The 12,262-nt window shown below is 43.2% G+C and overlaps 1 protein-coding gene across 1 annotated transcript in view; it reads left to right on the top strand.

The window, feature by feature from the left end:
- The window catches only part of LOC309546294 (E3 SUMO-protein ligase RanBP2-like), a 258,408-nt gene that overhangs the window by 131,229 nt on the left and 114,917 nt on the right, over positions 1-12,262 (top strand). Inside the window, exons 16-17 of the mRNA XM_082245888.1 lie at positions 8,508-8,690; positions 11,324-11,407. Of these exons, the coding sequence (XP_082102014.1) occupies positions 8,508-8,690; positions 11,324-11,407 (267 nt within the window). The remainder of the gene's footprint in view (positions 1-8,507; positions 8,691-11,323; positions 11,408-12,262) is intronic.

The raw sequence follows: 12,262 nt of genomic DNA, 5'->3' as shown, positions 1-12,262 counted from the left end.
CTCCACATTCTAGGCAGGTTCTGATTATATGTTAATGTTAGAGACATCGATATAGGGGCATGATCAGATATTGCTATATCATATATATTTGATGATTTTATATATGGAACCAGATTTTGTGTACAGAACAGGCGAGCCATGGAATTAGGAGGATATGAAAAGATGTATTCCCTTTCAATAGGGTGGCTAAGTCGCCAAAAACCGATTAACTTCAAAGAGTCCATCATATCTCGAAGAAACGTAGTACATTCCTTGCAAGGGGTCTGAGCTAAAGGGGCGGGAGATGGGGACCCTGTTTTACGATCCTCTCGCGAGCACATAAGTGAATTGAAGTCTCCTCCTACTATATAGTATGTAGCTTGATCCTGACAGAGCCATGCTGCTGTCTCCTCAAAAAATGCCTTGGTGGGAGAGTTAGGTGCATATATATTTGAGATTTGGATGGAATGTTCAGGTAGTTTGATTACAGCTGATACCTTCCTACTCAATAAGTCTGTATGTACTGAATGTGTATTACAAGACAGCGTCTTATTTTTGAGAATTAAGATGCCTGCCTTTCGATGCATGCTTACTATTAAGCTGCTCTGAAGCAGTGTAGAGGCTGCGTGGGATTCATATGTGCTTGGCTAATCCTGCAAAACTAGTATGGGGCCAATTGCAGTTGACCAGATGCAGCATAGTATACATGCTTGCAAACTTGTTGCATAAACGCATGCTAGCTTGCTTGCAGAAACACGTTTGCATACTTGCAGAAAAACAGTTTGCATAGACACAAGTTTGTGTAGACTCATGTTTGCATTGACACGTTTGCCTAAATGGTTGTTTGCATGGACGCATTTGCGTGCTCATAGACTCATTTGCGTGCACGTGGAAGCGTGTGCGCATAGACATGTTAGCGTGGACACGTGTGCGCATAGATGCACATTTTCATTTGAACTGCATACATAATTACATGAACTGCAGGGATACTTTTTATATTTGTATGGTTGCATACCTAGGTACCTACATAACAGCATACCTGCGTACCTACCTACATGATAGCGTAGCGGTAGACCATTATTTTAGGCCTGCATCCTTTGGGGACTGCGTATGCGGTTTGGGCTAAGATAGTTGCTTTACTTACCTGTAATACCAGCGAAATGGCTCCAGACAGGAGAGGCAGCCGGGGGAAGGCAGGTGCACTGCTCTCAGATCAGTGATTTAGCGGTGTTCACATCTCCCCTCCAGATGGACCAGTGGTGTCGGGTGCATCTGAGCCACTGTGGTGTTTGGCGTTGCAGTGTTTTCTGAAGCATTCATTTTTCGCATAACCTTGGACATGCCTGATCGCTGTTGATCGGAGCCTAAGCAGGATCAAGCTTGGTTAGTATTTGAATGGCAGACTACCTGGGAATGCCAGGTGCTGTTAGCTTTCCCCCTCCTGAATGAGGGAGGCATGTGAGGCTACTGTGTTTTGAGAATATCTCAGGCCAAAGGATCTTAGGGCAGTCTCTGAGGTGGTTCGCTCCATTTTTAGATGGCAGAAACCTGGTAGGTAAGTACGCCTCTTGGGACTTTCTGGGTTTGCCACAGAGTAGTCAGTCTCTTGCCTTGCATTGGTTCTTGAAGCAGAAATTATAGGCTCAATATTTTAATACTTGACTGGTAGCGGTCCCAAAACCAAATGGGGATAGGAGGTCTGTCTTAGATCACAAGCCTCTGGACATCCTTCTGTTTCAGATAAGCTTGGTCTGTTCAGTGATGAGCTTTCTTCAGGAGGTAGTTTTCAGGGTCTATAGCAGTGTTTTTCAACCTTTTTTGTGCAAAGGCACACTTTTTTCATGAAAAAAATCACGAGGCACACCACCATTAGAAAATGTTAAAAAATGTAACTCTGTGCCTATATTGACTATATATATATATATATATATATATATATATATATATATATATATATATATATATATATATATATATATATATATATATATATATATAGTAATTCTCTTGAATAGGAATCAAATAAACACAAAGAAATTATTTTATAATTCCCAGGTGAGAAGGGGTCCCTGTCCCCAGGAAAGGAGTCCCTGTCCTCAGGTGAGAAGGGGTCCCTGTCCTCAGGGGAGATAGTGTGGGGTATGCGATGGTGTGTGGGGGATGGGGTCATCTCACTCACCTTTTAGCAAGCTGCAGGACACTCATCCACAGTCACCTGGGCTTGTTCCAGCAGCTGCTTGGATGGGCCATGGCGATCAGCATATCACTTGGAGGACGACCTGTGTATGACGGGGGAGGAGGGGGGCTGGCCTTGCAGACAACCCTGCTTTGTCCTCCGGCTCTCATAGTGCTCCTGGCTGTGTGCTTCACTTCATTCAGTTGATTTGTGCGGGAGCCGACTGGGGGGGGGGGGGGAGGCAGAGGGGGAGTGAGGTCGGGACTCTGGCTGGGGAGGAGTCGGAGACTGTGCTTAGTGGAGCAGGAGGGGGGGGGGGCTCAAGACGAGGAGCTGCCAGTGCGGAGGTGAGCAGGAAGCTTTGCTGTCCACCCCCAGAGACGGCTCTTTAATTAGCAACTGCCTATTTAAAGAGCCGTCTCTGCTGCCCCTCTCGGCTTCCAACAGTGCCACGAACTTGTAAAATGTTAGTAACCGGTTCGGTGGAACCGGCTGAATCCCACCACTGCTTAACATGTGCTTCGGATGAAATTGGAATTTTTCCCACGGCACACCAGGCAATATCTCACGGCACACTAGTTGAAAAACACTGGTCTATAGTAATCCATGACCCATATCTTCATGTGCCATTTTTTTCCAGGCTTTTTAAGGTTCTGCAATTGCAGTAGAAAGTCTTTTTTTTTTTTTCCCATTTTGTGACTCTGCCCTTTCGACTGGCTACAGCTCCTCAGGGTTCATAAAGCTACTAGCCCCGGTGCTGGACTTGCTGAAGACGCAGGGGGTGTCAGTCTTGGTATACCTCAAACATTGCTCAGGAAAAAGTCGGTTCCAGATTTTCGTTCGATACATTTCTGCAAAAGGAAGTTGTATCTAGGTCGAAGCAACTTTCCCAAGTACTGTCCTACTCCAAGTCTTTTGTAGAGGATTATTCTCTGTCTGGAACATGAAGATCCAAGCATTGGCTCCGTTCCTGGGGTATTGCAGTGCTCAAATTGATGGTTCGGAATCTGGAGGAGAAATGCTTCCTTTCAGGGGTTTGGAGGATAACCACTAATGCCAGTCTCTCCAGTTGGTTTGGAGGTGGCTACATTTCAGTGGACTTGGTCTCCACAGGAGAAAATACTGCCCATCAATATCTTGAAACTGTTTGCCAGTACACCTTGCTCTGGATTGGATGAACCAGTTGTAGGTTCAGTCTGACAATGCCTATACAGGGGTATATATCAATATATCAGAGTAGTCGTGTGGCTCAGGAAGGTGATCCACATTCTGTTTGGGGCAGAACAGCAGGTGCCGCCTATCGCCAGTACATATTTGGATATAGAAAAATGGCATCAGCGACTGACGGGACCACGTGGTCTCTGCATCCTGAGATGTTTTTGGCAATCTGCCAATGTTGAGGAACTCTGCAGGTGGATCTACTGGATTCCAAGTTCTACAACAAATTGACAGGTTGTGTCCGGGAAGAGAGTCCCAACGGCAATAAAGGTAGATGCACTGGTAACACCTTAGGGACCAGTTCTCCCAAATGACGCCTTTCCTCGGTTTTAACTACTGCCGCATCTTTTGCGAAGAATCTGGGAGGTGGTGACACTGATAATAGTGTTAGCTGGATTAGCCCAGGAGGGCTTGGTACACTGACATAGTAAATCTTGTGGGGGAAGCTCCTTGGTCACTTACGGTACAGCCAGACCTAGTGGTCTTGGTTCCTGTTATCTCTGCACTGATTGAATGCCATGGGGCTGGCTTCAGGGAGTTTACATCACAAGACTTGGAAATCTTTTATGCCTGGGGTGTAGCTAGGAAATGGCACCTACGGAAATATGAGTGGGAGATTTTTCCTTTCTCCAATTAGTAGGGGAAATGAGATTGGCCTTAAGTACCATTTTAAGGATCTGATTTTGTCCCTATCCTTTTTTTTTCTTTTTTTCCTCCAGTGACCTTTGTTCCTCACTCCTTTATACTTCATGCAGAATGTAACGCGCACAGTCCCACCTGTCAGGCCACCCTTGTGTCCTTGGGACTTAAATTTGGTCTTGACTGTCCTTGGAGAAGCCATCTTTTGAACCAATTCAAGAAACTCCATTAGTTCCATTAGCCATTCTTTTGTCTTGAAACATATTAAGATATTGCGTCCTCTTCCATCTTTCTTGCCTAAAGTGTTTTTCTAGTTTCCACTTGAATTAGGAATGTATTTTGCCTTTCTTTTTTCCTAGGCACAATTGGCAGAGAAAAGATTACTGCATACTCTGGATGTAGTTTGGGCAGTTATGATTTACTTGAATTGTCCGCAAAGGTCTGGAATCCTTATTTGTGTAGCCAGAACGGCTCTGGAAAGGCCGAAGGCTTCCAGGGCAACTATTTATGGTAGGATCCACCAGGTAATCATTAAAGCCTGTGGTTTAAAAGTGCAAAATCCCACCTTTGCTGGGGAGAGCTTCTCTACCAGCTGTCTGGGTGCATCTGGGGCTATCCGCCATCAAGCGTCAGTGGCTCAGGTTTGCAAGGTCACTACTTGGTCTTTGGTTCATTCAGTCACAAAGTTTTTAACTAGGTGCATATCAAAATCGTGGAAGATACTGCCTTTGGTCTCAGTGTATTACAAACAGCAGAGTAGGTCCTTCTCTGGTGGCAGTTTTCTGTGATTATCTATCTCTGTCCAGGAGCTTTGCTTTGGGTCGTCCCGAATAGTTAGGAGTATAACCAGCTTTATGTCCTGTGATGTACGATAAAGAAAATTTGGATTTTCTACATACTTAACTGTAAAATACATTTCTTGGAGTACATCACAGGACACAGAGGGCCCTCCCCTCTTTGGGAAGTTATTGCTTGCTACAAAACGGAGGTACTAACTTTGTAGGAGGGGGTTGTATAGGGGAGGACTTCCTGTTTTAATCTACCAATGTCCATTCACCTATAGGTGGCGCATAACCATAATAGTTATGAATATAACCTGCTCTGTGTCCTGTGATGTACTCCCAAGAAATTGATTTTACAGGTTAGTATGTAGGAAAATTAAATTTTTATGTGTTAGCGGTGGGGTCTTCCTGGGTCTCCCACTATAGCATCCTTTTTTCATTTAGATGGCGAGGTATAGTGCGAGCTGACAGTTGTACCCTGTGCCTGAAGTTCAGCTTGAATTTGTCTGGAAGTTGATTGTGGTTTATCCACCATTCAAACAATCCTTTGTTACAATCTTTGATACATTTTTTTGTTTCGTCTACGTCCAGGGAGATGGGCTGTAAACGTCTTGACAATGTTGCGCACAGTGGAGACAGGAACATTAGAATCTCTGGAGATGGACTTGTAACCTTCAGATTGTCCATGCTTTTCCACAATTTTTGTTCTCAAATCCTCAGACCATTCTTTGCCGCTCTTTCTCTTCATGTTCTGTGTGGCACACAGACACAACAAAGTTTAAAGCGGTTGTATCCCGCTTTTTGACACTTTTACCTACAGGTAAGCCTATAATAAGGCTTACCTGTAGGTACAAATAATATCTCCTAAACCGGCACGGTTTAGGAGATATTTACAGTGCATGCAGCCGCTCGCGTGAGCGGCGCATGCGCTCTGAAGGTCCGGGGGGACCTTCAATTAAGTTGCCGGGAGCTTGCCGGAAAAATCACTCCCGCGCGCATGCGCGGGAGTGACGTCATCGCGGCTCCGGCCAATCAGCGCGCTGGAGCCGTCTCTTCCGGCCAATCAGCGCGCCGGAGCCGCCGAACCCAGAAGAGACGACGAGGGATCATGGCAGCGCCCGCATCGATGTCCGGGGGTCCGTGTCGGGGCTTCGTTTTAAGGTAAGTTAAACATAATGGGCTAGTATGCGATGCATACTAGCTCATTATGCCTTTGTCTTGCAGGTTTTTTTTTTATTTTTTTTTTTTTATAGGGTTTACAACCGCTTTAAGTACATTCTTCACCATTTTAAGTGGTTGCTGGTGTGATTTATATATTGTTAGCACCTGTTAATACAGCACCTGTTAATACAGGTGAGTTTATTTACACATTACCGCAGCATCACAAACTTGGAATGCATTTATTTCTTACAATTTTGTGAAGGTGCCAATAATTTTGTCCAGTCCATTTTTGGATATTCACATGGAACGTGTCAGATTTGGCTGCTTTTTATCTCCACTTTTTTGTGTTCTTCCAAAATAAACATGAGAATGCCTAAACATGTGTAATTGCAGCAGTTTCCTGGACGTGACTGAATGTGTATGTGTGTGTGTATATGTATGTATGTATATTCCACTAATCGGGTGAGTCATTTTGTATCTGTGTAATTTCAAGGAGAGGTGTCAAGGTGGGTTCACAATCATCCGCTAATTTCAATAGAAAGGAGGGACACTATCTTTAATGCAAAAGCTTACTGAATTGTTTTCTCCATAAAATACAGGTGCAAGAAAAAGTATGTGAACCCTTTGGAATGATGTGGATTTCTGCACAAATTGGTCATAAAATGTGATCTGATAATCCTCTAAGTCACAATAGACAATCACAGTCTGCTTAAACTAATAACACACACAGAATGAAATGTTGCCATGTTTTTGAGCACACCATGTAAACATTCACAGTGCAGGTGGAAAAAGTATGTGAACCCTTGGATTTATTAACTGGTTGAACCTCCTTTGGCGCAATAACTTCAACCAAACTTTCCTGTAGTTGCAGATCAGACGTGCACAACGGTCAGGAGTAATTCTTGACAATTCCTCTTTACAGAACTGTTTCAGTTCAGCAATATTCTTGGGATGTCTGGTGTGAATCGCTTTCTTGAGGTCATGCCACAGCATCTCAATTTGGTTGAGGTCAGGACTCTGACTGGGCCACTTCAGAAGGCGTATTTTCTTCTGTTTTAAGCCATTCTGTTCATTTGCTTCTATGCTTTGGGTCATTGTCCTGTTGCAACACCCATCTTCTGTTGAGCTTCAGCTGGTAGACAGATGGCCTTAAGTTCTGCTGCAAAATGTCTTGATAAAACTTTGGAATTCATTTTTCCTTCGATGATGGCAATCCGTCCAGGCCCTGACGCAGCAAAGCAGCCCCAAACCATGATGCCCCCACCACCATACTTCACAGTTGCGATGAGGTTTTGATGTTGGTGTGCTGTGCCTCTTTTTCGCCACACATAGTGTTGTGTGTTTCTTCCAAACAACTCCACTTTGGTTTCATCTGTCCACAGAATATTTTGCCAGTACTGCTGTGGAACATCCAGGTGCTCTTGTACAAACTGTAAACTTGCAGCAATGTTTGTTTGGACAGCAGTGGCTTCCTCTTTGGTATCCTCCCATGAAATCCATTGTTTAGTGTTTTACGTATTGTAGATTCGCTAACAGGTATGTTAGCATTTGCCAGTGACTTTTGTAAGTCTTTAGCTGACACTCTAGGGTTCTTCTTCACCTCATTTAGCAGTCTATGCTGTGCTCTTGCAGTCATCTTTACAGGACGGCCACTCCTAGGGAGAGTAGCAGCAGTGCTGAACTTTCTCCATTTATAGACAATTTGTCTTACTGTGGACTGATGAACAGCAAGGCTTTTGGAGATACTTTTATAACCCTTTCCAGCTTTATGCAAGTCAACAATTCCTAATCGTAGGTCTTCTGAGAGCTCTTTTTTGCAAAGCATCATTCACATCAGGCAATGCTTCTTGTGAAAAGCCAACCCAGAACTGGTGTGTGGTTTTTATATGGCAGGGCAGCTGTAACCAACACCTCCAATCTCATCTCATTGATTGGACTCCAGTTGGCTGACATCTCACTCCAATTAGCTCTTGGAGATGTCATTTAGTCTAGGGGTTCACATACTTTTTCCACCTGCTCTGTGAATGTTTTTACATGGTGTGTTCAATAAAAACATTTCATTCTGTGTGTGTTATTAGTTTAAGCAGACTGTGTTTGTCTATTGTTGGGACTTAGATGATGATCAGATCACATTTTGACCAATCTGTGCAGAAATGTAGATCATTCCAAAGGGTTCACATACTTTTTCTTGCAGCTGTACGTGAAAAAAGGCAGCATCTGTACAGTTTCTATGCTCTTCAAGCTGTGTGTGACTATATACAACAGATTACTACCTATATACCCACACAGCAGGGTGTGATCACACAGATGCATCCTAAATCGCTAGCCCTACCAAAATGAACTCCTTTAGTCTACTATGTACAAAAGATTACAAAAATGTACCCGCAATAATTCCCTAACTAAACATTCAACTATCAACTGTTTCCACTATACCGAAAATTTGTCACATTTCTGTACAATGTTTCTTTCCATATAATCTTCTCCATGAATCATTCAATCTATTGTCTTTTTTGTTAGACCAGAGTTCTTAAAATGTTTCCGCTTTCCTGCAGCTACCAGTGCCTATTGAATCTGTTGAAGAGATGTTGGATGAAGTAAGAAGAAATCTTGATGAAGAGCCTGAAAGTCAAAGCCCAAACTTCAGAGATACGCAATCCTTTATGGCTACTTCTGGAATTAAACATTCTACACCATCTCCATCCAAGTTTTCTCGCTCACCAAGTAAAACACCAAAGGTATACAGCATATTGTGTTGGATTTTTTTTTTTTTTTTTCTCTTCTCTCAATGTGGTGGTCACAAACTAAAGCAAATCCTTTTTGTGCAGAGAATCCAATAGGCTTTTAAATCCTTTGTCTTCGATTGCCTAGAGCAGTGGTTGTCAACTTATGAGCTAAAGGGGCCCTCAAAAATTTGACTTTTTGCGAATGACGTCACGTTGACCCTGACAAAGCCTCAAGTATCCCTGCGGGAAGTCCAAAAAGATTCATGATTTTAGTGAAGTTTCTTACTACAAAATATCAAGTCCTCAAATACTCCCGATATATGTGAATAAAACTGCACTTTCCAGTCTAAAATCAAACTTTAATTAGCAGTTGGAAGCACACTCCTTAAAATATTTAGTAATAACACTTTCTTAACTATCTGCTAAAACCTACGACCCTAATTATATACCCCTTTTGGAAATAGTCAAGGAGAACTTACACTCTATATCACACTATGAACTGTCGTGGTTGGGCAGGGTGGCGGCTTTCAAAATCCACATTCCGCTGCCTAGTAAATTTTTTAGAGACTTTGACATCATTCTTAGGAGATTTATATGGAATGGTGGTAGAGCCCGGATTTCATTCAATACTCCGATCCTGCAAAAAACGCAATACTTGACCAAATGAAATCCTGGTTTCAGCCTACCTCTGACAAATTATGGGTATCTCTAGAAAAGATACTCCTTAAAAATAGGGATCTACCCACTCTCCAGGCTACACCATTCAACCCGAATCTCCAAATTAATGTTACCTCAAGTTTCGCTGGAGGCCTCTTGAGCATAGCACCCCCTAAATCCAACCTTCTACAAAATCCTTTGTCAATTTTGATGTATGAATACCTTGTTCCCTCCTTTGATGTGACCCACTGGTTAAAACTAGTGTTTCGGGACTTGTCTACGATCCCGGAAGACCTTTGGGAACGCTCAAATGCAAAAATACAAATTCTTTACTTTCACTCCAAATTCCCTACTAAATCTGTGTCAGTAAACCCGATAATTTGGGATTACCTAAGCAAAGACATGAAGGAGGTATTTCATAGTTTTATAAAGCACTCCAATACCCAGACCCGAATCAATAAGTCCCAATTTTCCTTCGCTGGCAGAGGGACTGGGTGAATCCTTCTGTATACAAAACTGGTTGTTTGCAATTCAACAAATTTTTATTGCCACCCAGATGCACGGATCATTGGGATAATTACCTAAAGATTCTTCATAAGGGCTGCCTCACGCCATATAAATTGCCAAAAATATACCTGGACTACTCACCCCTCTGCTTGCGTCACTGTGGAAATACCGGGAATCTCACTCGCATCCTGTGGGAATGCCCTAACATGCGCAGTTTTTGGAATGCTGTATTTGCACTGGTATCACAAATCACGGGTGTCCTGACCAAACCATCCCAGGCCTGGCACCACTGAACTTACATATTTTTACACAACAATACAGAACTGTAGTGACCCACTTTTTAATAGCATCCAGACTAGTTATCACGAAAAAATGGAAGGCCAACTTTGCTCCTGAGCTCTCAGAAGTCATCCATAGGGTCTCTGCCTATATGAAAGCTCAATTGCTTGCAACCACGATTCCTTGCGTTCCTTTCACCCAAGGGTCCATTTGGTCCCAAACATTTTCAAAACACAAGGAGCTGTAGAAATTATTACCAAAGCCGACTTAGTACTTCACAAAACTAAAAGATAAAATGGTAAATACCTAATACTTATTGTCACTCATAGAAAGAATACGTTTAGAGATAAGTCCTTGACACTTCCTGCTCCCCCTCCACACCCCGACTGTCCCTGGTTTGTTCATTTTTGTTTTTATTTGGTTACTCTATTTGTAAGACGATGAACGTTAAGCGCCCATTCACACTGGCGTGGCGCGACTTGCTGGGGCGACCTGTGAAGTTGCGGTGCACAGACTTCATATCATTGAAGTCAATGCAAGTTGCCTTCAGGTCGCCCCAAAGTAGTACAGGACCCATTTTCTAAGTCGGAGCGACTTGCGTCGTTCCTATTAGAACGGGTCCTGTGCTAATCAATGGCAGGCGACCGACCGCGACTTGTCAGGCGACCAAGTCGCCTGACAAGTTGCGCTATTGTGAATGGGGTTTAACTTTGATCGCATATAGATCTATAGTATGCATAGAGCATAATTGTTTCATCCTTCTGAATCCTAGTAAATCGGATATCTGATTACACTGCTTCGTGAAGTTGTTTATAATGATAAAAAAAATATTGAAACCTAAAGGGGCACTCAAATGTGGCCCCTGATATCAAAGGGCCGCATATAATGTTCAACATATACTTGAGGACTGTCAAACTGCAGAACCTGTGTCAGATTGTGGACATGCCACATTTTTGGCTGGGGATATGCTGCAGAATACACTAAAACTGGGAACATGTTACATGAGGCTAGGAAAGATCAATGCTATTACCCTATTCAATATTCCCACTACAGTCTGCTGAGGGCTGCACATCATATACCAGAGGGCTGCGGGTTGAGCACCAGGGATCTAGAGGTTTTAAAAAAGCATGTATAAATGTTACCTTTTGAATCCAAATTAATTTATTTTGTTGTAAGTTTTTTTCTTTCTTTTGCCTTATAAGTCTTCATCAAAGACACCACCACGTTGGGCCGAGGATCAGAAGACTATGATAGAGGAGCTCGTTCAACAAGTTGAAGCCTTGAAGGTAAGAAAATGGCAATGTCCTCTTTCTTTACCGTACATCCTAGGACACAATTTATCTTATTTATTCTGCCACCTTCAGGATGGCAAACAAAAAAAGACAGGAAATCCCATCCCAGACATAATCCCTCCTCGTTAGCCAAGGCTTCTGTTTTTTGCTAGCTTTTTAGTTGATGATCTGTGCACTCTCCATGATCAGATAGCATGCTTCTCAACAGTTTCATCTGTGTTTAGGAGACTGACTTTTTCAGATCTATTTCATATGGCTTTTCTACACTCAGAGGAACGGTACTCTGGACACATTGAGAAGGCTTGTAATGATGCTGCTCTATACTAGACCCTGCACAATCCTATATTGACTTGCTGACCATTTGGATGCTGTACAGCTCCAGTGTAGTGATCCTTGTGGCCTGAGCCCGCCATGATTTTTATTTACTTGCACTGTACTGGTGTCCTTGGCCGTCTCCAGCACTACTTAGAAGTAACTGATTTTAGGAGTGGTTCAGGTCGCCAAAAAAGCAGGAGGCAGTGAGCTCCACCCACTATATTCCCTCTAATGTAGACCTGCACACGCATGTGCAGTGCATGGGTGGGGATGGAGTGCACTGGTGGGATCCATCTTTAATTTGTGTGTTGGCAGTGCGGGCTCTCTGGGGACTACAGGACACATAATGTCCTTTGGTGGGAATACAAGTCACAGTAGAACAAGTGTAGTTCTGTGGGACTACAGGCCGCAGCAGTGTAACTTTCACTGTGGGGCTACAGGTCGAAGTAGAGCAGATTTTGTGTTGAACTACAAGTATTAAAGGAGCCACACAACATTTTCTTTTGGGTGCAGTGGAGCACGTGTGATTAGAAA

The sequence above is a fragment of the Pelophylax lessonae genome (genome assembly GCF_965119305.1).
Source record: "Pelophylax lessonae genome assembly, chromosome: 2".
Lineage (NCBI taxonomy): Eukaryota > Metazoa > Chordata > Amphibia > Anura > Ranidae > Pelophylax > Pelophylax lessonae.
This window is presented reverse-complemented; position numbering and strand designations above follow the sequence as displayed.